General features: G+C 40.7%; 1 protein-coding gene across 2 annotated transcripts; it reads left to right on the top strand.

Moving 5' to 3' along the window:
* Window positions 1-2,877: 2,877 nt before the first annotated feature.
* Window positions 2,878-23,280, top strand: LOC124145814 (SPRY domain-containing protein 3-like). 2 transcript variants are annotated; one of them, XM_046515752.2, is made up of 11 exons: window positions 2,878-2,954; window positions 6,107-6,294; window positions 6,621-6,736; window positions 7,081-7,168; window positions 7,930-8,080; window positions 9,158-9,343; window positions 10,946-11,095; window positions 11,493-11,550; window positions 12,270-12,332; window positions 12,508-12,692; window positions 13,994-23,280. In XM_046515752.2, exons 2-11 carry the CDS (start codon window positions 6,158-6,160, stop codon window positions 14,126-14,128), a joined length of 1,269 nt encoding a protein of 422 aa, XP_046371708.1. In that variant the 5' UTR covers window positions 2,878-2,954; window positions 6,107-6,157; the 3' UTR covers window positions 14,129-23,280. The 2 variants fall into 2 exon arrangements, with proteins under 2 accessions (XP_046371708.1, XP_046371706.1); XM_046515750.2 differs by having other exon boundaries at window positions 2,893-2,982.
* The last annotated feature ends 353 nt before the right edge of the window (window positions 23,281-23,633 follow it).

Here is a 23,633-nt window from a genome sequence, read left to right as displayed (position 1 = left end):
TGTAGGCAATCTACGTTCTGGCATATTGAATAGTTTTAACCCATATTTTATTACTCTCATATATTGAAGTATATACAAAGGAATGCGTCTGCATTCACTATCACATTATCATTTCTTTGTTTCACACCAAGTAATCTTCTGCAGGCATATAGATGTACCCCAAATCTCAGAACCATATAAAAGCATTGGGGAAATGCAGCGTAAATTGTTCTTAATATTTTTGTATGGGCAGGACACCAATATGCTAAAATACTTTCATAATTCCTGGCAGTACTTTCTCTCCTTGAATGGATGCATTGCTATAGTACGGTGATTCCATAGTAAGTTAGGCATGATAAAAGCTGCATAATGATTTGCTTCGTTTCTTACAAATTAAATAAATACCATAATTTGTTTTCAATACTGAATCAAATGTTTCACAAAAATCAACAAAGATGCACACAAATTACACTATACGAGTGAAGCCATGCTGGCGTTATCTTAAATATGATGGAATGAGTTGTAGCATCTTCATATAACATTATTGATTAGGCCATCATCTACACTGTTTCAGCAGGTGGGATCAGAGAGATGTCATCGCTAGATCGAGGGTAGGGGGAGAGAATATATGTGTAGGTGTTTGAGGTTGTTACATCAATGGCATAGCATGACTATACTATACAGGAGAATACATCCTTCATACCCCGCCACGAACAAGACAGGCTGCACATGGATATCTGATAGGGAGAATAAATACCTTGTACCCAGTTTCGAAGCAAAAAACCGCACGCTTTTCCCGAGTCAATGAAAGTCACGTGACACAGCACAAGTTAACCTCAGCTCAATCCAACAGCTGTTTTCTATCAATTTTGAATTTGTTTCAATTCCTTTACAATGTCATATTAAAACATGTCGGCAAGATAAATTCGTTGTAGCAGTACCAGTCGTGACACTGCTACAGCTAATAGTGTATACATAACACACATACAACGTGTTTGGGCAATAATTTAAATATATATACAATCATGACTACAGACAGTGATCAATATTTTCACTCTGACATGGTTTCCATGACGAAAGCCCTAATCATATTGGATGTCGAGCAAAAACGCATTAATGACACTTGTTTATGACAGGGATGTTCATGAGTGAAAGCTTCAGCTCCCAGGGGGGTAAAAACCCATGTTAGTGTAGAAGTTTACAGTCTCGTGAGCCTCTCCTCCTACCGGATACCCATTCAGTGATTTGTGAACAGAGGCATATTTCGAACAGCGTATCTTGCCTACCGAGACATGTAACCTGTGTTTCAGTGTGGGGGCAGGGCCGAATCTTCCGCGAAGCATTGTCACCCTTCCACCTACTCCCTGAAGCCAACGTTGCTTATCTTCGCCTTATTTGGGCCCTGTGTGCAGTAATTACTGACCGGAAATTGATACAGTTCTATCTATATCACAAAAATGTTTATGGTAAATATTCCCGGGAAGGAACGAAAATATATGGAGATGTTTGATAGCTGCCAATTAAATTATCTGTGACGTTGGCGTTCTGAGCGGCATGAGGACATCCCGATGACGTGTGCTTATAGAACACCACGCTGATTGTTTAATGATTTCTAATGGTTTCACACAATTAAAGGGGCACGCGATGCACTAATTTAACACTCACTTACGTCATATCCGGTATTTCCGTTTCCTGTTGTTAAGCCTTAAACATTTACATGTGACAGTTTCATAACTGTCTCTAAAGTAGCATACGTAATCAAATAGAAAATGAAACGAAAATGCGAAAAACATCAACTGAAAACAAACGAATCGGTATAAATCTGAAACTATGTATAATTTAGTTCCATCTTCGGTTAAATAAATGAAATGATAGATGGGTGTAGCCTGCTGGGCTACTTTCTGGATCACATGACACATCCAACTTCTGTCGTTATGCTTCATATATTTTAAAAAGGGGGTGAAGGGGGTTCTACTTTGTGTGTGTGTGTGTGTGTGTGTGTGTGTGTGTGTGTAAAAATCTGTGTGTTTTGTGTTCTTTGGTGTTTTTTGTTGTTGTTTTTATATTGTTTGTTTATGTTTTTTGTTTTTGTTTTCCCCCCTCCCAAATCTTTTGGTTACCCTTCCACAAAAATCACAAACCGGCATGTAAACCATTATTAATTTGGCCCAAACATGTTTTCATGGTAGTAATTTTGCATACAAAAAGTCATCAGATACACACCCTCTACATACATACGCACAGCCAGACCGACCCTCCTCCGGCAAGTGCAGCTAACGCCCGGATCTCTCTAGCACCCACAAAGCGGTCTCGCGCTGTGACGTTCGTAACTCCAATTTGTTGTAGATTTATTCAGAGACCGGAATAATCATCTGTGCCCAACCTATACAATAAAACATAGACCATATATACCGGGGCTGTGCTCAGATCGATTTGTGGAATGGTCTCAGGCAGGAATTAAAAAACAACAACATCAAATCCGTTATTTGCAGTTTCAGGCAGTATAGGATTTACCCGATCACACACGTTTCTAAAACACAATTGTAAGCTATTGTAGGGATGATCGTTTAACCCCTTTTCTTGTAAGAACGAAAACGTAAGATGCAGAAACGACTGTCGAGCATTCATTTCGTAAACGGAATGTGTAATAGCATCTATTAGCTCCAACAATTTCGAACACCTGTCGCGACACTTACTAAACTGCATAGTATCCCAACAGCGATTGGGGAAGAACTATCTAAACAGGGATCTATGTACCGAGAAACCGAAATGATTCATGACATGGAGAGATAAAATAATCTGGTTAATCGAGGCCACTGCCGGAAGACATGATGCTGGATAGTCGAGGTTATCTAAATATAGCCCTTATCACTTTCCGGGTTGCAACACAACTGGTTATCTCCCTTAGGTACTTCCGGTGGCAAAACAAACAGACAAAGTTCGAGAAGATAATGTGAAAATATACATCATTTCAGGTAATCCGTGTTTCTGCAGTTCTACATGGTATGTTTTTGGTTATCGATGTTTGACGTTTTTGGCTACTGATTGCTAATCACAGCTGTCTTAACTCATTGTGAAGCTTTGAACGACTGACAGAACTGCCCCTTCATCATTGTCAATCATGCGTTGGCCGCATGTTTTGTTGGGTCATTAGGTTATTGTTTATAACAACCTCAGCAGACATACTCACCGTGCTAGGAAAGTTCATGCTTACTTTTTCAAGTTGGGAGTCCAAATATCTCGGTAACGAAAAATTAATTAAAATGTAACACTTCTTTGCTACATAAAATTAAATAGCTTTTGTCCTGAACATGATCAAATCATTCAGATGTCAATATATTTCACTTGACATGCTTGGACTGTTTTAGCGTTTTTGTACGTTTTATATTGCATTTTTTTATTGGCAATTTAGGAAGATAAAAAAATCTTTTATGGGCAAAGTGTGAGGAAGTTGTGACTGACAGTTGTCATCAATGGAACTTGAAAGTTGAAGCTGGAAGAATGTCAGCTAGCAATGAATACTATTTCTTCTATCAATATCTAATTTGGGATAAACCAAATGAATCAAGCAAAGTACTGGTCAGTGGCTATATACCCTGTATCCTGAATAGAAAATAATGTTTTTAGTTCAATGAAAATTGTACTGTTTTCTGTAGTTTTAGGTTCCAATTTTACAAACAGCTTTCGTTATCTGATGTCAAAATATTATGTTTGTCATTTGTACACATTTGCCTATGCCGAAACTATATTTGAAAGTAACAGTTTTCCTGCAAACATTGCAATTCCTTTGGGGTGAAACTTTTAATTTCGTCCGTGAATCAGGATGACCATGTTGACAGATGAAACAAAATCATTTCAAAAACTTCATATTCACACATCCCCAAACATCAGTAATATATTCTACATAACATCTGTCAAGTTAGCAGATACTTTGATGTTATAAGACCAGTAATAGACTGTAGGGGTGTGACCTTGGTGATTAGTGAGATGACAGTATGTGACTGTCCAGAACTTGTGAGTACTGATAAACTAAGGGATTGCCAGATAGAAAAATCTACTGGTCATGGATGTTCTATGGGGAAACCTCCAGATTGTGACAAAACACAAATTAAATTATTGTATTTACAACCCAAACCATCAACTATGGAAATTGAAAACGCTTTTTCGTGGGGTAGGAATGGTCTTCACAAAATCAAAATGGTATAAAAATAATTTCCAAAAGTGATTTTATGTATGATTCATCAATAAAATCTTTTTGTATATAATCGCCTCATTTAGTGTAAGGTTGCCACATACCGTATTCGTCGTAATAAGCGCCCCGCTCTAATAAGCGCCCACAGCGATATTTGCTAATATATTGACTAGTGAACAATCCCAATTAGCACCCCTTCAGATTGATCAATGTACATAAGACTTATTTATTTGCGTATAATACGCACTCATGTCTTATATGCACCCTTAATTATAGGCAATTAAATTCTGGAACAAAATATATCTGCCGTATATAAACATTTCAGGCTGTCAGCATAAACCACAAAATTTATCTTTCAACCCTGTTGTTCTTCACCAAAATAATATTCTAATAAGAGCCCCCTATTTCTAATTTTGAGAGCGCCCTGGGCGCTTTATAAGTCGAATTACGGTATATTATATATTACTTTGAGTACACTTCAAAACAGGCATGTCAGGTGTTTCCTTTTACTACCCTAAAACCTGCCTGGCCTCTATTACTTTGTCATCTAAGCTTGAAAAGAAATCACACTCATGTTTGTTACTCTGGGAATACCTCGGCGAATAAGTAAAATCTTGTCTTGTGAATTAATGCACCTTTTTCAGTATTTGATCGCTATATATATATTAATCTGGGAATATCTCATTTAGTATCAGATTGCTGTTTATATTACTATGGGAATAACTTGATCAAGAAACAAGATCATTTGAATATACACCTCATTTACTATTAGATCACAATAAATATTACACAGGGTATACTTCTTATTTTGAAGGAGAATCCCACATACATATATTACTCTGGAATGCCCTGATGCAGGAATAAAAAACATTTTAACCTAACCTAATTTGGCAATAGATCTCTCTATATATTACTCTGGGAATATGAAATAGTGTTGATATATATTATATGCCTCATTTAATAATTATCTCTATACCTCAAACAATGTGTCAGCTTTTCGTTTACTATTCCGAGACTATTGACACAACTTCATTTCTGCAGCAACATATTCCCAGTGATATGTAGGATTGGATAATTGTATGTGACCATCCTGTACTCCTGCATGGAATAATACTGTGAAGGGTTTGATAATGTGCTGTTAACTTGTGCAAGGTTGTGCCTGTATATGTGAATAATCACATTACCCATTAATATCACGCAACATTGTCAACAGTAGTTGTCCAGAACGATAATATTACTGCATTCATGGCCAAATTTCACAAAAGCATTATATTCTCGAGAACCACAAGGCTGAGAATGTTTAGAAAGCTGTACCCCTGTGTGCATGGTAATGGCTATAAGATGATTCAAGGCATCATGAAAGGCAGTTAACTTCAGCTGACACAAACAATGCCGCAAAACAAGACTTTCTCTTTTCCTCAGCACTCTCAGTATCTGTTGAAACTAATTTGCTAACTCTCAGCATTAATGTTATTTGACATTATAAGGTTAAAGTGTTCTTAAATCAACATTAAGATATATTACCTTTAGTTTAAAGAAAATAGATCATAATCCAGATAATGTTTTCTTTTCACGGATTAAGGAGTGTTGAAATGTAGTTACTTGTTTCCTATTTGTCAATAAGTCCTTAATATTTAGGCAGAAAATGTTTGGATATGATATGGATGGAATGAAAATGAAGGAAGGGTAATTTGAGAAGCACGGGAAGGTATCCAGGGTCTCGTGTAGGTTGACCAAAATGCGAGCCCTGGAGATATGGAGGAAGCTGTGTTTGTTGACAGTTTTAGTTGGTACATATCCAGGTGAGCTGCAGTATCTTGGCACTATTTTTATTTACAATATGAAATTTTGCATCTGTGAAACCCTGAAATAGCGATAAAACAACTGCAACTTGTATTTGATGTTCTGCTTGTGACATGTACTACTTGTTGTCAGGGGCCGACGTCACAGTGAGATTGCGCTGACCTTTGAGCTCACTCTTCCACGATGGAAGCGTTCCTGAGGAATCAGATCCTTAATGTGTGTCGTGTGCGGCATCATCAACGCCTTCGCGATGCTCATCTACCAGACATACGAAGACAGCCACGATATGATCGCCTTGGAGTGGAGGGGGAGATAATAAGGTCAGCGAGAAACTTTCTTATATGTGCAGCTTCATCTGATCATTTATACCCATGAAAGTGGACAGTAGCTTTTGGGTTCTCAGTGTTATCATGGTTATGAGTTTGTTTAAGGTTAGCGGGGTATATGAATTGTATAATATTTCAATGTGCCACTCTTGGCAGACATATTGGAAATGCCAAAGTGGTCCCATGTCCTTGCGACATCATTCACACAAGGAAAGTTTGTGTTTACCACCCTAAGCCATGTAAAGATCCCAAGATGGTTGACTTGTTCACGAGACGTGTTATCAGGGTTATTAAGCTGACTGTGTGCCTACTCATTTCAGTTTCATGCCCAATGATGGCAACAAAGTGGGTTTGTACATCGCAGCCTGTCCCATCTCACCTGAGGACAACTACTTCGAGATAGAAATCATTGACACAGGCTTGTTTGGAAATATAGGTATGACCAATCATGCTGATGGATAATTGCTACATTATTATTATTATTATTATTATTATTATTATTATTATTCTGCTAGTTGACCCTCATGAATTATTCGATTGACAGTATTGCCTTGAACTGTATGTTAAAAAGATATGAAATAATGAAATCTGGATTAAAATCTTTTAATTATTCGTTGTGGCTTTACAATTAGTCTCTAATTAGAAAATCTGGAAATGCTGACATATGGCCCATGTTAGGGTGAACTGAATAGCTGTGTTGATAGATTACATCATGTGCAGGTCAGTTCTAACTGTAGTTGACTGTTCACCTGATGCTGGATGCTATTTGATATTGTTTAGGTGTGGGTCTGGTGCCGTGTCGCTACACGCTGGATGCTCAGCCCGGCTGGAAGCCATTCTCCGTGGGCTATCATGCTGATGATGGCAAGTGAGTAGCAGCTGTGCATTGCCTTTACCCATAAAATAATCTTGTTACCTGATTAGCTATTGATAGAAACCCAGGAAGACTGCTGGCGGGTCTGCATGGCCAGTTTCATTATTATCATGTTTAATGCCGCTTTTAACAGTATTCCATATCATGAGTATGACGTTATGATGTTACCCACTAGAGCTAGTTGAGCAACACTGGCAGATAGATCTTGTATTAGTAAATTCAGTACATGTTACATCAGTTGGAAAATGTTAAAAAACTGAAGGAGAGCCAGGAGGTAATCTGATGGAGTGCCTGTAGACATGCTAGAGATAAGATAAGATAGACATAAAGAGATTTGGCAACTGTCGACAAATATCTTTTTACCTTAAAACATCCTTTGAAATGTTTAACTTGCAGTGAGAAATTTGGGACATAACATTAGCAGTGTCAATGTAAACATAAATATGACGATTCTTACTGAGAAATCTTTGACTATTAAACAAAGGCACATTTCCCGCCAAGTTTTTGCTAAGTAGAGGTGTGACTCCCCCAGAATATATCTCAGTGAGTATCAAGCTTCTTCATGTAATGAAGGCATGACAGACATCCTGGTAGTAGTCCGTGAACAGGTGCTGCCTGGCTCTTGGTACTGCACAGATAAGGTTATTTGTCAACTATGATGCTGAACATGTAACCTAACCTTTAACCTAAGAAGATGTTGAAATCCTGAAGCCTGTCTGTCAAACGCTTAAACTAAGAACAATGCATATTTTCAGATTATACAAGGCATGTGGCTTTGGGAAGGCGTTTGGCCCCAAGTGCCACGTGGGCGACCGCATTGGCTGTGGCATCAAGTACAGCATCAGCGACATAGAGTCAGGGAGTCCACTCACCGCCAAGGTGTTCTTCACACGCAATGGGAAGGAGGTGAGCCTGTGAGGTGTCAGCCTCCTTGTGATGTCATTGTTGGGATTGTCTTAGTGTCTATGTAGTGTTGCTGTTAGCATCAGCATGTATAGTTTTGTTGTGGTGTTAGTGCATTTGTAATTTTGCATTTTGTAGCATTAGTGCCCTTGTAGTGTTAGCATATTTGTAGTTTTAGTGCCCTTGTTGTGTTAGCATTTTTATAGTTTTAGTGTCCTTGTAGTGTTACTGTCCTTGTATTGTTGGCATCTTTGTTGTGTTAGTGTTGTAGTGATAGTATCATTGTGGTGTTAGTGTCCTTGAAGTGTAAGCATCCTTGTAGTGTTAGAATCTTTGTAGTGTTTGTGTTTTTGTTGTTACTGTTCTTGTAGTGTTAGAATCTTTATGGTATTAGTGTCCTTATGTGTTAGGATCTATGTAGTATTAGTGTCCTTGTAGTGTAAGCATCTTTGTAGTGTTAGCCTCTTTGTAGTGTTGGTGTCATAGTGATTGTGCTTTGTGGTGTTAGCCTCTGTAGTGTTAGTGTCACAGTGATTGTGTCTTGTAGTGTTAGCATCTTTGCAGTATTAGTTTCCTTGTAGTGTTAGCATCTATGTAATGTTAGCCTCTATGTATTGTTAGCCTCTTTGTAGTGTTAGTGTCACAGTGATTGTGCCTTGTAGTGTTAGCATATTTGTAGTGTTAGTGTCATAGTGATTGTGCCTTGTAGTGTTACACTAGTGCGCACTGTACTCAAGAAAACACGGTAGCATCTTTGTAGTATAACTGTGTTTGTTATGTTATCGTCTTCATAGTGTATCTCTCTTTGTATTGTTAGCATCTTTCTAGTGTTAGTGTCCTTTTAATGTTAGCATCTTTGTAGTGTTAGTGTCCTTTTGATGTTAGTACCTCTGTAAATTTTGGTGATGTTGTAGTGTTACTATCATCACTGTTACTGTTAGTGTCTTTGTGGTCTATTGGCATCTTTGTGGTTTATTGGCATTTTTGCAGTGTTAGTGTCCTTGTAGTGTTACTGTTAGTGTCTATGTTGTGTTGGATGCCCCCCTTGAGTATTACATATGTCTGTGTGTCCCTCTGCAGCTGGGCACAGTGTCGGTGCCCGTACCCCCAGGGGGCTTATACCCAGCCATAGGGCTGCACTCGGAGGGGGAGGAGGTCAAGTTGACGCTGGACTCGGAGTGGACGTCAGAGGAGTGCATGTTGATGGCAGTGGACAGCGGGGAGGAGGAGTGGACGCGCCTACACGACATCAAGTTGAATGGCACGGTCAGTCTTCCGCTGCAACATATTATTACCATGAATACTTCAAATGTTATCAAACCTCTGTTAGTGAGGACTAGTGGACTAAAAATGTTAGCAGTACAAAATCATTGACATCGTTCAGCGCAATAATGCCAAACAAACCCTGACCATTCTGTATTATCAGCCAATCAGGATACAGTGCTCTGTTTGTGTAAGTGGCCTCATTTTTCAGTTTATGGAAACATTAATGCTGAAAAAGGTGGTTGTTTAATAAATCAAATGCCACAGAATTGCTTGCAATATATTTATTTGTTGATGACTTCTCACTATCGTGCAGAGGGTGGGTTTGACTGAAGGAATAGGTGAAGTTTGGGAGAACCAGGGGTCCGGAAAATTTAAAATCCCAATCGGACATTTGCATTTAGGCCACGCCCCCTTCAAATAGCGTATTTAAGTACGACTTTTCACACACATTACAAGTTTATGTATTCATAATATGATGAATTATGAATTGTTTCAATTTCAATTGTTTAATTCACCGGACAATTAATAACAAATAATATCATTTTAGAAAAAGATGGAAAACATACGTTTGTTTCTGTTATAATAACAATCTGTTAACGTAGTAAACGGTCGAATTAATATTCATGAGTTATATTCATGAGTCTGCTCAAGTGTACGCGTTGTAACATTTGGATCGAGACTATTATCCCATATTTGGTTATCACGTGACCTCACGGGAAAAGGTTTTTTTTAAACTAAAGATTTTTTAAAAACAAGACAGATAATTTAATCACAAATACTAAAATATCGTTAAGGGCAATAGTTATTTGAATACTTTTTTCATCTTTACTTAATTATTGACCATAAAAAAAATTGATATCGATCGTCCGAGAAAGCAAAATGGCGGTCAATCAAGATTCAATATACGACTAGCTACTGAAAACAATAAAATCTGCAAATCTTCATTGTATGTCAACCAAGTGAAAGTCGTTAGCCACGACTTACAAAATGATCGTCTAGACTTTGAGGGTTTGGCAGATCCGCTCAACTGATCTGCATCGGTCGACTGGCTGTCGTCACGCTTTCGCTTCTTGTCTGAGGTTACGTATCGTAGCAGTGTGAGGATAATGAGGTACATCGATGATGCAAGGTATTTATGTACAGTTGTAAACACCTTTCACGCAAATTAACAAGATGTTCTCAGTAATTAATCCTCGATTAATCAGTGTCAACTTAGTTTATTGCCTATTTACAGTTATTGACCGATTGGACTATCATGTAGGTACGATGTATTTACAGCAATCAAAACAAACAAAGCTTGTCAGTGTAGATAATCTTCATTGTGTTACAACTGCAGACAGAAACTGCTCAGTCCTAACTGTTGATCATGTCCGGTCAAAATTTAAGAATGTCCGGACAATACTTTTTAAAATGTCCGGTAAGCAATATTTTAAACCGGACATTTGAGATTCCCAATCGGACATGTCCGGCGCATATGACGGTTTCCTGACCCCTGGGGAGAACCATTGTTGGCGTCATCTTCAGCAACCATGTTGTAGTTACCTTGACACGTTCACCAACTCACTGGCGGCATGGATCTGGAAGTTTAGTCTCCTGTTGCAGATCCTGGAGTATGGTGGTCGGGGGAAGAGCATCCATGACGTTGGGCTGGCCCAGGCGAGATGTCCACTTGACACCACCTTCCACTACTTTGAGCTGGAGATCGTAGACCCAGGGGAGAACTGCTACATTGCTATTGGGGTGGCCAGGAGGGTAGGCAGCCTTTCACAACCACTCGAGTCACATAATCTCACAGTATCTTGGAGACTTCACTCTTTTAGTGAAGTATAGGGCACCACATTTGTATCTGTGGCAGTTTCATTACTGAAACCGACAAATTGCTGCTTCATTTATAGGTTCAGGGGTTAGATTTGCCTATGAGTTGTTTCACTGTAAAGACTGTAATGAAACACTTTGTCGTATTAAGAAACGTCCCTAGAAAAGATAGGTGAAACCTGATAAACGTGACATTTGGGAGCTGTTCTCTATCATGGTCAAGGGGAATAAGGGAATGCCTGTGGCCCAACCAACATTTGAATAATTTTGGAAACTTCAATAGTACTTAAGTTATGTTTTGTACTTGAAGTAATGATGTGTCATTATGTTTCAGAACTATCCACGTCATCGACATCCAGGCTGGAACCGTGGATCTATAGCATACCATGCAGGTGAGTAGCTGGAACCATAGGTCTATAGCATACCATGCAGGTGAGTAGCTGGAACCATAGGTCTATAGCATACCATGCAGGTGAGTAGCTGGAACCATAGGTCTATAGCATACCATGCAGGTGAGTAGCTGGAACCATAGGTCTATAGCATACCTGGCAGGTGAGAAGCTGGAACCATAGGTCTATAGCATACCTTGCAGGTGATTAGTTAGAAGTGTGGGTCTATAGCATACCTTGCAGGTGATTAGCTGCAACCATAGGTCTATAGCATACCTGGCAGGTGATTAGCTGCAACCATAGGTCTATAGGATACCTGGCAGGTGATTAGCTGCAACCATAGGTCTATAGGATACCTGGCAGGTGACTAGTTGGAAGTGTGGGTCTATAGCATACCTTGCAGGTGATTAGCTGCAACCATAGGTCTATAGCATACCTGGCAGGTGATTACTTGGAAGTGTGGGCCTATAGCATACCTTGCAGGTGATTAGCTGGAATCTGGGTCTATAGCATACCTGGCAGGTGATTAGTTGGAAGTGTGGGTCTATAGCATACCTTGCAGGTGATTACTTGGAAGTGTGGGTCTGAAGCATACCTGGCAGGTGAGTAGGTGGGTCCTTGGTCTTTAAAATACCCCCATGTAATATATGTGCTTGTTTGTAGCATCATATCTTTCCAACTGGACTCAAACTGGGATTAACTAACTTGATGTGTACTTTCAGATGATGGGAAAATCTTCGTTGGATCTGGAATTGGAGATCCATTTGGCCCAAGATGCCACAAAGGTATGTTGTACACCCCATTTGGCTACCAACCTGCACTGGGGGTATTGGCCTTGTGTAACAAAGGTCCTATTGAATAATGGATAGAGTATGACTCTATGTTCAGGACAGCAAGGCTTTTCTGCTACAAACATTAGTCTGCGATGCATGTCTCTCATGTCATTTTATCATTGTGCAGGTGACATTATGGGCTGTGGAATCTACTTCCCCAACGACTATGACAGTGAGGCAGACAGTGACCTTTCACCAGAAGATCCAGAGGATGATGTGTCTCTTGAGAATGACGAGTTGTCCTCAGACTCGGAGGAAGAGGAGGAGGAGGGCTGGGCCCGCCACCCAGAGGATGTGGGGACTAAAGTTCAGGTAGATACATACCAGAGAGGACAGTATGGGTAGATACTTGCCAGAGAGGACAATATGTGTAAATACCTTCCGGAGAGGACAATATTGGTAGATGGATACCAGAGAGTACAATATGGGTAGATGTATACCAGAGAGTAGAATATGGGTAGATGTATACCAGAGAGTACAATATGGGTAGATGTATACCAGAGAGTACAATATGGGTAGATGTATACCAGAGATAACAATATGGATAGATGTATATCAGAGAGTACAATATGGGTAGATACATACCAGAGAGGTCAATATTGGTAGATACATACCAGGGAGGACAATATGGGTAGATACATACCAGAGAAGTCAATATTGGTAGATACATACCAGAGAGGACAATATGGGTAGATACATACCAGAGAGGACAATATGGGTAGATACATACCAGAGAGGACAATATGGGTAGATGTATACCAGAAAGGACAATATGGGTAAATGTGTCATTTTCAGATCAATAGGGGTAGATGTGTAACATGGAGAACAGTATGGGTAGATGTGTAACATGGAGAACAGTATGGGTAGATGTGTAACATGGAGAACAGTATGGGTAGATGTGTAACATGGAGAACAGTATGGGTAGATGTGTAACATGGAGATCAGTATGGGTAGATGTGTAACATGGAGATCAGTATTGGTAGATGTGTAACATGGAGAACAGTATGGGTAGATGTGTAACATGGAGATCAGTATGGGTAGATGTGTAACATGGAGAACAGTATGGGTAGATGTGTAACATGGAGAACAGTATTGGTAGATGTGTAACATGGAGAACAGTATGGGTAGATGTGTAACATGGAGAACAGTATGGGTAGATGTGTAACATGGAGATCAGTATGGGTAGATGTGTAACATGGAGAACAGTATGGGTAGATGTGTAACATGGAGAACAGTATGGGTAGATGTGTAACATGGAGAACAGTATTGGTAGATGTGTAACATGGAGATCAGTATTGGTAGATGTGTAACACGGAGAACAGTATGGGTAGATGTGTAACATGGAGATCAGTATTGGTAGATGTGTAACATGGAGAACAGTATTGGTAGATGTGTAACATGGAGATCAGTATGGGTAGATGTGTATCGTGGAGAACAGTATGGGTAGAGGCCAGGAAGGTCGATGTGGGAAGAAATTTCTATTTCTGCCATGAGTCCGATTATTCTCACAAGTTTATTCTGTGATATATTATTAATGAATAACCCTCAATACATGTTAAAGTCTTTGTTGTCGCAGAGATATAGAGTTACCTCCCTTGTATTCTTACCTGCAGGTTTTCTTCACAAGGAATGGCAAGATGGTTGGAAAGAGGCAGGTGGCAATACCACGAGGGGGGTTCTACCCAACAATAGGAATGCTGAGTAGCTGTGAGAAAGTGCGGGTTGACCTTCGACCTCTCACCGGTTGACCTTCACCTAACATAGATGTACAAAGTATGCGAGATTTGATGGTTGTTTGGAAGCCAATGTTGTGAAAAAATCTGGTTTTCCTGTGGTTTATCTTTGGTTAACCAAGATTAAGTAATTTGCAGGGGTGATGCATATCAGTGTGAATGTCTTTCTGGTGACATCAGTCAAACCTAGATAGGGTCAGCACAAAGCTGATGTTGTCATTACATTGACCTGTGTCTGCTGCAATACTGATGGTGTCTGCTGCTACACTTACCTGTGTCTGCTGCAATACTGATAGTGTCTTCTGCTACACTGACTGTGTCTGCTGCTACACTTACATGTGTCTGCTACAATACTGATAGTGCCTGCTGCTACACTGAATGTGTCTGCTGCTACACTTACCTGTGCCTGCTGCTACACTGACTGTGTCTGCATCTACACTGACTGTGTCTGCTGCTACACTGACTGTGTCTGCATCTACACTGACTGTGTCTGCTGCTACACTGACTGTGTCCAGTAGGTGTCAGTGTCAGTTACCCTTTTCTTCTACCCACTACCAAGTAAAAGATGTCTAATCACTGTTAACAGTGGAGAGCATGGTCAGTCTGTACAGGGATGTAGAATCTGGTTTTATGGATCTGTTATCCATACAGGGACATAAGAATCTGTCCACATGGATCAGCCATGTACGGGGACAGAGTCTGTCCACATGGATCAGTTGTGTACAGGGACATTGAGTCTGTCCACATGGATCAGTTGTGTACAGGGACATTGAGTCTGTCCACATGGATCAGCCGTGTACAGGGACATTGAGTCTGTCCACATGGATCAGTTGTGTACAGGGACATTGAGTCTGTCCACATGGATCAACCGTGTACAGGGACATTGAGTCTGTCCACATGGATCAGCCGTGTACAGGGACATTGAGTCTGTCCACATGGATCAGCCGTGTACAGGGATAGAGTCTGTCCCCATGGATCAGCCATGTACGGGGACAGAGTCTGTCCACATGGATCAGCCATGTACAGGGACAGAGTCTGTCCACATGGATCAGCCACGTACGGGGACAGAGTCTGTCCACATAGATCAACCGTGTATCGGGACATCGAGTCTGTCCACATGGATCAGCCATGTACAGGGATAGAGTCTGTCCACATGGATCAGCCATGTACGGGGACAGAGTCTGTCCACATGGATCAGCCATGTATGGGGACAGAGTCTGTCCACATGGATCAACCGTGTACAGGGACATCGAGTCTGTCCACATGGATCAGCCATGTACAGTGACATCGAGTCTGTCCACATGGATCAGCCATGTACAGTGACATCGAGTCTGTCCACATGGATCAGCCATGTACAGTGACATCGAGTCTGTCCACATGGATCAGCCATGTACGGGGACATTGAGTCTGTCCACATGGATCAGCCATGTACAGTGACATCGAGTCTGTCCACATGGATCAGCCATGTACAGTGACATCGAGTCTGTCCACATGGATCAGCCATGTACAGTGACATCGAGTCTGTCCACATGGATCAGCCATGTACGGGGACAGAGTCTGTCCACATGGATCAGCCATGTACGGGGACAGAGTCTGTCCACATGGATCAGCCATGTACAGGGACATCGAGTCTGTCCACATGGATCAGCCATGTACAGTGACATCGAGTCTGTCCACATGGATCAGCCATGTACGGGGACAGAGTCTGTCCACATGGATCAGCCATGTACAGGGACATCAAGTCTGTCCACATGGATCAGCCTTGTACAGGGACATCGAGTCTGTCCACATGGATCAGCCATGTACAGTGACATCGAGTCTGTCCACATGGATCAGCCTTGTACAGGGACAGAGTCTGTCCACATGGATCAGCCATGTACAGTGACATTGAGTCTGTCCACATGGATCAGCCATGTACGGGGACAGAGTCTGTCCACATGGATCAGCCATGTACAGGGACATCAAGTCTGTCCACATTGATCAGCCTTGTACAGGGACATCGAGTCTGTCCATACGGATCAACCGTGTACAGGGACAACGAGTCTGTCCACATGGATCAGCCTTGTACAGGGACATTGAGTCTGTCCACATTGATCAGCCGTGTACAGGGACATTGAGTCTGTCCACATGGATCAGCCTTATACAGGGACAGAGTCTGTCCACATGGATCAGCCTTGTACAGGGACAGAGTCTGTCCACATGGAACAGCCTTGTACAGGGACAGAGTCTGTCCACATGGATCAGCCTTGTACAGGGACATTGAGTCTGTCCACATGGATCAGCCTTGTACAGGGACAAAGTCTGTCCACATGGATCAGCCTTGTACAGGGACAGAGTCTGTCCACATGGATCAGCCTTGTACAGGGACATTGAGTCTGTCCACATGGATCAGCCTTGTACAGGGACATTGAGTCTGTCCACATGGATCAGCCTTGTACAGGGACAGAGTCTGTCCACATGGATCAGCCTTGTACAGGGACATTGAGTCTGTCCACATTGATCAGCCTTGTACAGGGACAGAGTCTGTCCACATGGATCAGCCTTGTACAGGGACATTGAGTCTGTCCACATGGATCAGCCTTGTACGCGTCAGAATCTGTCCACATGGATCAGCCGTGTACAGAGACATTGAGTCTGCCCACATGGATCAGTTAAGAGTCAGTTGATGGCCTGATGTATGCATCCTGAATAGGGTGAATCCTGGCTGTAGAAGTGATAACTAATTCTTGATAAAGTCCCAGCCACTCTGTTACATATTAGAAAGACATGTTCCTTACTACAGTGTTCCATCTATCTAATGGTAAAAGTAGTAGCACCAGGAAATGTCACTAGTCCTTCCTGAATGTTACCAGTGTCGGACTAGCAGACCTATGTTAGTTTCAGACCTGAATGTTACCAGTGTCGGACTAGCAGACTTATGTTAGTTTCAGACCCTGTTCCAAGCTACATGTTGAAAGGAGTTGTTATCAGTCTAGGTTTGACAAATGTCTTGTACAGTGATGTATGTATTCCCCCTACATTGGCCATTATGCTGCTCAAAATGTATTGTGTTCTAATGATTTTGTTCTGTTAGTTTTTCGGTTCCAGTGGTGACGGTATTATTTGTGTTGCCGAGTGACAGGATGATGGCAATGTTTAAGTTTTCCCCTTTGTCCGGTGCTCATCTTCCCAATAACACTGCATAAACTGTTATATAACCTGCAGTTTCTGCCTGACCTTCTCTGTGATTTGTCTGTGTTACAATGGTTACTTATTTATTGTAGTGTATAAACATAGTTTAACATTACTAATACTTACTTAGTTTATTTGTGTGTTATGTATTCGTTTGAGATGAGTTATTATGTTTGAATAATGTTTTTGTTGTTTATGATTATTGTGTTTATTAAGGCATAGAAAACAATGTTGTTGTTCAGAGTGAGTTGGGTTTAAGGCTCCTTTGAACAGTATTCCAGTTATATCACAGCGTGACAGCTTAAATTTGGAGGAAAGCCCGAAGTGATTCAGGTCTCAGATGTTTACCACTTTGGTGAAACCCACGAGCACAGGTATGGTGTTGGCAAACCCAAAAACACAATCGGGCGAACCAGGATTGAAACCCACAATCATAGGTTTCTGGCGTGCCCAGCGAATTGTGGAGCCTTAGACAACTGGGCCACCCATGCCCCCTTTTGTTCAGAACCGGACTCTAGTGTATTGGTTGTGTACTTACGACCTAATCTTTCAACTATGAATAATGATCAGCTTCAGTGTTAAAAGCAAAATCTGCCAATAAACCCAAGACAATGACAGCAGATTTGGCCCAATGGTCTAACTTAGCGTACAGAATCACCCAGACCTTTTGATGTTGGTTTGAATCCCTGAAGTACCCTCTTCATCCACCTTGCCTGGAAGCATCTTACCCATGAGTGTGGGGTCACCCAGTTGGTAAACATCACTGACCTGCAGCATGACTGAAATATTCTTAAACTATACGGTCCACAAGTCCTATGACTTTGAGCCACAACATTCTGTTTTCATGCCTTTCTCAATGAATTATGGGTAGTCAGAATGATGTACATGTCTTTTATTATGATGTGTTTTTATGTAACTAATGGCTCGTAGCTGAAACAGCCATTGACCGAAACCCTTGACTTAAGATGAACAATGTTAGCATAAATATATTTGTTATGGTGCTTTGATACCCCAAATATTCCAGTTTTAGAGAAATATCTACATTTATCATTGTTCAGTTGCAGTGGCACAGATATTTTAATTTTTGTCAGGTGAATATTTTGAAAGACTTTCCAGTCAATGTCTTATTTCCCTTGAATAAGACAACATTTTTAGCTATAATTCCTATACCTTTGAGATAACAGAACCTTTATTTACCTGGTAGATCATGGTATTTAGCCATGCTACATGCATTAATCTTCAGTGTACGTTAGAGGCAAGGGCAAATACTTGTATATAAATATGTTCATTTTCTTGGTACACAACCAAGTGCTCCACAACTAAGGCCTGTTTTGTTTTTTAAGTCACTTGGTTTATGGACTCACTTACCCTAAGGTTCACAAGTGTGGACTACAGTTTGTAAACAAATCTTTTTTCCCCACTGAGTTTCATAATCAGTTTCAGTCTTGAAGAATCAGATTAACAAAGGTAGCAAAGTAGACCTGTGACATATATTTTTCACCCTCCCTTCAATGTCTTTAGGAGTTTCTTTTTCTTTTTCTTTCAACCATCGACCCTGTGGTTTGGGAAAAACATATGTTAGCCAAGTGATGAAGAAAGAAGAAAGGATGCAGGTGATTGATATTTCCTACACAAACGTAACCTAAATTACAGTACTATACATGTCTCAGTGAGCCGCCCCCCTAGATGAAGCCGTTTGCTGACTGGCCCCTCTGTCTACATGCATTCCGTGTGGTACTAGGTAGGCTAGCACTGAAACAGTGGGTTTTCTCAGTATGCAACACAAACATATGCACTATTCCCGGGACCTACACGGAGACTGTGTGATGCATGAATGAGGCTTGCAGCTGCGTGTGGAATAACTGGGTGCATCTTCTGGTTGTGACTTCTAATGTCATGTTTCTTTTGACTGGTCACATGATTGTTGACATGTGACTTGTCATGTGGTCTGCACTTTCATGTGATTCTTTATATGTTACTTGTCATGTCATTTTTGTTTGTCATGTGATCATTAATCCTTGATTGTCATTACAGCTATATAAAAGATGCTCTGATTGCTGTCATGTGACAATCACCTATATTTCAAGATGGCTTCCAGGGCAGCCATAGTGATTCTTGATTCTTTGGTCACTAAGTCATCAAGGGTAAGAAACGTCTTATATAGAAGAAAGACACTTCCTCCAACTCATCCTCCTGAGGCAAGGGAGTTAACTGACTATAAAAGTCCAGTTTCCACCTTTGCCAAACTAAGCTGGAATTATGGAGTTACATGTTGGCTAGACTAACGAGTCTATGCATAGTCCAATCAAAATCGCGTAACGAAACTGACATCCGGTTAATAAACTGCCATACAGATTTCGGTCGATTGCAGGATGTTCTGTCAACTTAGGGTCAACAGATATTTTCCAAATCTTTTCATGTTTTTAATCAAGGTGCTCATGTGATTTGATGCTAGGTAAGACCCATTTATTACAATATAGTTCTTGATTATCGATCAGATCGCCTTCAATGGGTGCCACCATTTTGTTTTGAAGCAAATGCAAGTGAAATGAGAGGTGCAATTGGATTGTCAATAGAAGGGACATAACTCGTAATAACCTCTGGCGGTGCTACGGTCGAGTCTGAAAATTCCAGCCTAGTTGAAAATTGGACTATTACAGTCAGTTAACTCCCTTGCCTCGGGAAGATGCCTCTAAGTAGCACACAGAGAAGCTTTCCGCCACATGTCCTGTGTTAATCACTCCTCGTTTTTCCACCATTTGGAGTTTGGTTGTGGTGTGGTCAGCATTACCTTTCTGTGTGTATTTACAGTTATCCAAGGTGTGAATCACATAACTAGTTTGGCCATTTATTACTGAATATTTGTGTTGTGATCTCAAACCATTTATAAAGGAAATACAAATATGTCAAAGATCTCTCGTAAAGTAACAATCGTGAATTTTCATTAACTAAACCAAAATAACTAAAATTTCACAGAACTAACAATTAATATTTAAACATTATAGCCATTATGTTTGTTAAGAGTCATCATTATTGTCATGGCGATCATGTATCATTCATTCTTTCATGAATATATATATGTATGTTAATACATAGGCGATGGAATGAAGGTAAAGACAGCATTGCCCATTACAAGTTCATTGCGTTTGACTGAGCATAGTACTTCACTGTTATTAGTGCACATAGAACCTGCTAATTTACAGTGTGCAAATAAATTGTTTGGTTAAATCAACTCCTGGGCCTGGACAAAGCTACAGTGGTCCTAATGCTAAGATGGTGTTGTGGAAATAGGGACTAAGAACTACTTTACCATTCTTCCCGGTGAGTCCAAGTCAGGTTTTTCATATTTATTTTTTTTATCTGATGTTTTTCTTTTTTTATTAGTCGTATTGAAGTCCAGTTCAAATTGATACCTTCTTCTCTAGGCGACACCCAAAGGGCTTGTGTATGATCCCTTTTTCAAGATGGTGGGTTGAGAAGCACATGTATCTGAGTGTATATAAACGCATGTGCTGTGTGACTGTTGTCTGTCTGGGAGGGGACAAGGAGATGTTGTTGTTCATTCACTGTTGTCATGCATGATTCACATCTCACAATAAGTATTATTTATCACTGACCATGTTCATGTTGCTATTACCTGAGAATGATTGTAAACTACTTACTTCATAGGTGGAATCAGATAAAAACAATTTCAAAGAAAACTTAACATTTCTTCAAGATACTGACAATGTTGAAGTGGTGTTTGGCAATAGTCTGGCTGAATACAAGATTAAGTCTCTGATATCACTGTGAGTTCATCTACATCTTGGACTTCAAATGTTTTTCATGTATCAGTTATTTTGTGGATCATGAATGAGAGAGAACAAAAGATTAGTGGTGATATGTTCGGTTCTGAATAATGTTGCATGTTCTACCAAATCATCATCTGTTAATACATGTTGTTACTGAGTTATGTATATATCTTGTACATATATGCTAATTTTGAGCTGAGTTGTGCATAATTACATTCTGTTGCTGACCTTGTGCTTGACATTGATATTGTTTGGGGAAAGGGGGATAACTGTTTGCAGTGGTTTTAAGGTGGGGATAACTCTTGTACTTCCTGCTATTCATGAAGTGGTTATGTTTGCCTCGTGAGTCTTGAGCTACTGACTGACAGGCCTTCTCACACTTCCATCACAACCACAACAAACCCGTTCCCTGTCCTTTTGTCTGGTCAACATCATGTACATTATCGGTCTATTAAATCTGATCTAACTTTCTTAAATTTGAGTAAAAGGGATGAAGTACAATTTTATCCACATATATTTTTAAGTTCCAGCTTTGTTTGGAACAGTGAAAGGTTTAAATAATTTGTCCCACTGTATGGCATTATGAGGGCCTGTCAATTGTCTGCCTTCTCATTGTCCTGAACAATGGTAATCTTAATAGATGGAAACATTTCCGTGGCAGTGAATTATTTATTTAATATCGATATTAATATATTTGATAATCACAATATACAACGACATCCCTAGTCAACACCTCTCTTGCAATCAATATCTGTTAAAGTGATCATGCCGGTAACCAAGGAAACACAAGCACTTTTGTTTGGAGGCATCATTTTTTGTTCTTGTGGTTTCCCTTGTGATCATCGTTTGAAAGCCTCTTTGACCACGAGCTGTATGGCCAGACTGTGTACATCAGTGTTTCCATATTAAGCATGGAATTTAGGGCATAAATGACCCCAATGTTAAATATTTGACATTTAGGGGCTGTTGGATTCAAGTGCACCAAGGGCTTCTCAGCTTCTTACACTGTGTATGTTAGCAGGCTTTTTTGTGGAATGATTAAGGAATTAACAGCCTGAGAGAGAGAACACCACCAAAACAAGTTGATTCCAAAGAACATGAAATGAGTTTATTGTGGTCTGTGCTGATCATGTTGGAGGACTTTCTCAGCAGTGTCCTTGTATGTAAACATATCAAAATGAAGGCCTCTATGACATTGTTCAAGCCATGGCCATTTCTAGTTGGAGTTATTTTGACAAAATAGGGCTTGGTGTATGAGACAAGTGATGTTGGTTACAGGACTTTATTAATGCCCTATATAGAGCTTCTCTTTAGGGTCTAATGTTACACTTACATCATCAAGATACAACAAATACTTATAGATAATGACCTACTGCTATATATTTTATGAGTCATTTAATAGCATTACTGATGGTAGAGTCATTGTTCTGATTTGACGTGTCTGTATGTCATGTGGCTCTCGGCAACTCCTGCTGCTGTGGTACACCAACAGGGGGGTCAGATGTTGTCATGGAGATGCTCTGCTACTCCTGCTGCCCTGGTACACCAAACAGGGGTCAGATGTTGTCATGGAGATGCTCTGCTACTCCTGCTGCTGTGGTACACCAACACAGGGGTCAGATGTTGTCATGGAGATGCTCTGCTACTCCTGCTGCTCTGGTACACCAAACAGGGGTCAGATGTTGTCATGGAGATGCTCTGCTACTCCTGCTGCTGTGGTACGCCAACACGGGGGTCAGATGTTGTCATGGAGATGCTCTGCTACTCCTGCTGCTCTGGTACACCAACACAGGGGTCAGATGTTGTCATGGAGATGCTCTGCTACTCCTGCTGCTGTGGTACACCAACACAGGGGTCAGAAGTTGCCATGAAGATGCTCTGCTTCTCCTGCTGCTGTGGTACACCAACAAGGGGGTCAGATGTTGTCATGGAGATGCTCTGCTACTCCTGTTGCTGTGGTACACCAACACAGGGGTCAGATGTTGTCATGGAGATGCTCTGCTACTCCTGCTGTGGTACACCAAACAGGGGTCAGATGTTGTCATGGAGATGCTCTGCTACTCCTGCTGCTGTGTTACACCAACACGGGGGTCAGATGATGTTATGTCTGTACTCCCTGAGTGTCAGGGCACGTTGTTATGAATTGGAATGCCAGCACATACTATATGAGTACAAGAGATTTAATAAAGCTGCTTTCTAAGAAAATGAATGTTTTGTGTGTGTTTTTTCAAGAGTAACCTAATAGTGAGAAGGAACCTGACAGAATGCATATTGGTCTGTGCAGCTAGTCACTGCACATAGTTGCATCTCCTAGTCAAGCCAGATTCCTACGGTTGTGGGTTTGAATAGTCTAAGACAAGCATCCCTTTGTACTCTTCGCCAACATTAAGCTCACATGCCCTGATTTATCTGTAGTACTGTTCACATCTGTGATAAGACTCAACTCCCTCACTCATTCATTATCCCACACCTGCTCATGTCCTTGTACATGTGTCCCTCACATTCTGTTTCTAGATTATGATTTAGGAAGTCAAATGCATTTGTTGTGACACATTGTG

Source organism: Haliotis rufescens, unplaced genomic scaffold, assembly GCF_023055435.1.
Source record: "Haliotis rufescens isolate VD_foot unplaced genomic scaffold, xgHalRufe1.0.p SCAF_6, whole genome shotgun sequence".
Classification (NCBI taxonomy): domain Eukaryota; kingdom Metazoa; phylum Mollusca; class Gastropoda; order Lepetellida; family Haliotidae; genus Haliotis; species Haliotis rufescens.
Note: the sequence above shows the minus strand (reverse complement) of the source record. Positions and strands in the feature narration are given on the sequence as shown.

What these genes read in the sequence shown, in the direction of transcription:
- LOC124145814 (XM_046515752.2), top strand. Translation starts at nt 6,158, where the DNA reads ATGGAAGCGTTCCTGAGGAATCAGATCCTTAATGTGTGTCGTGTGCGG. An exon ending in CTATTGGGGTGGCCAGGAGG is followed by an intron (nt 11,096 to 11,492) that starts GTAGGCAGCCTT and finishes ATTATGTTTCAG; the next exon opens with AACTATCCACGTCATCGACA. An exon ending in ATGTGGGGACTAAAGTTCAG is followed by an intron (nt 12,693 to 13,993) that starts GTAGATACATAC and finishes TCTTACCTGCAG; the next exon opens with GTTTTCTTCACAAGGAATGG.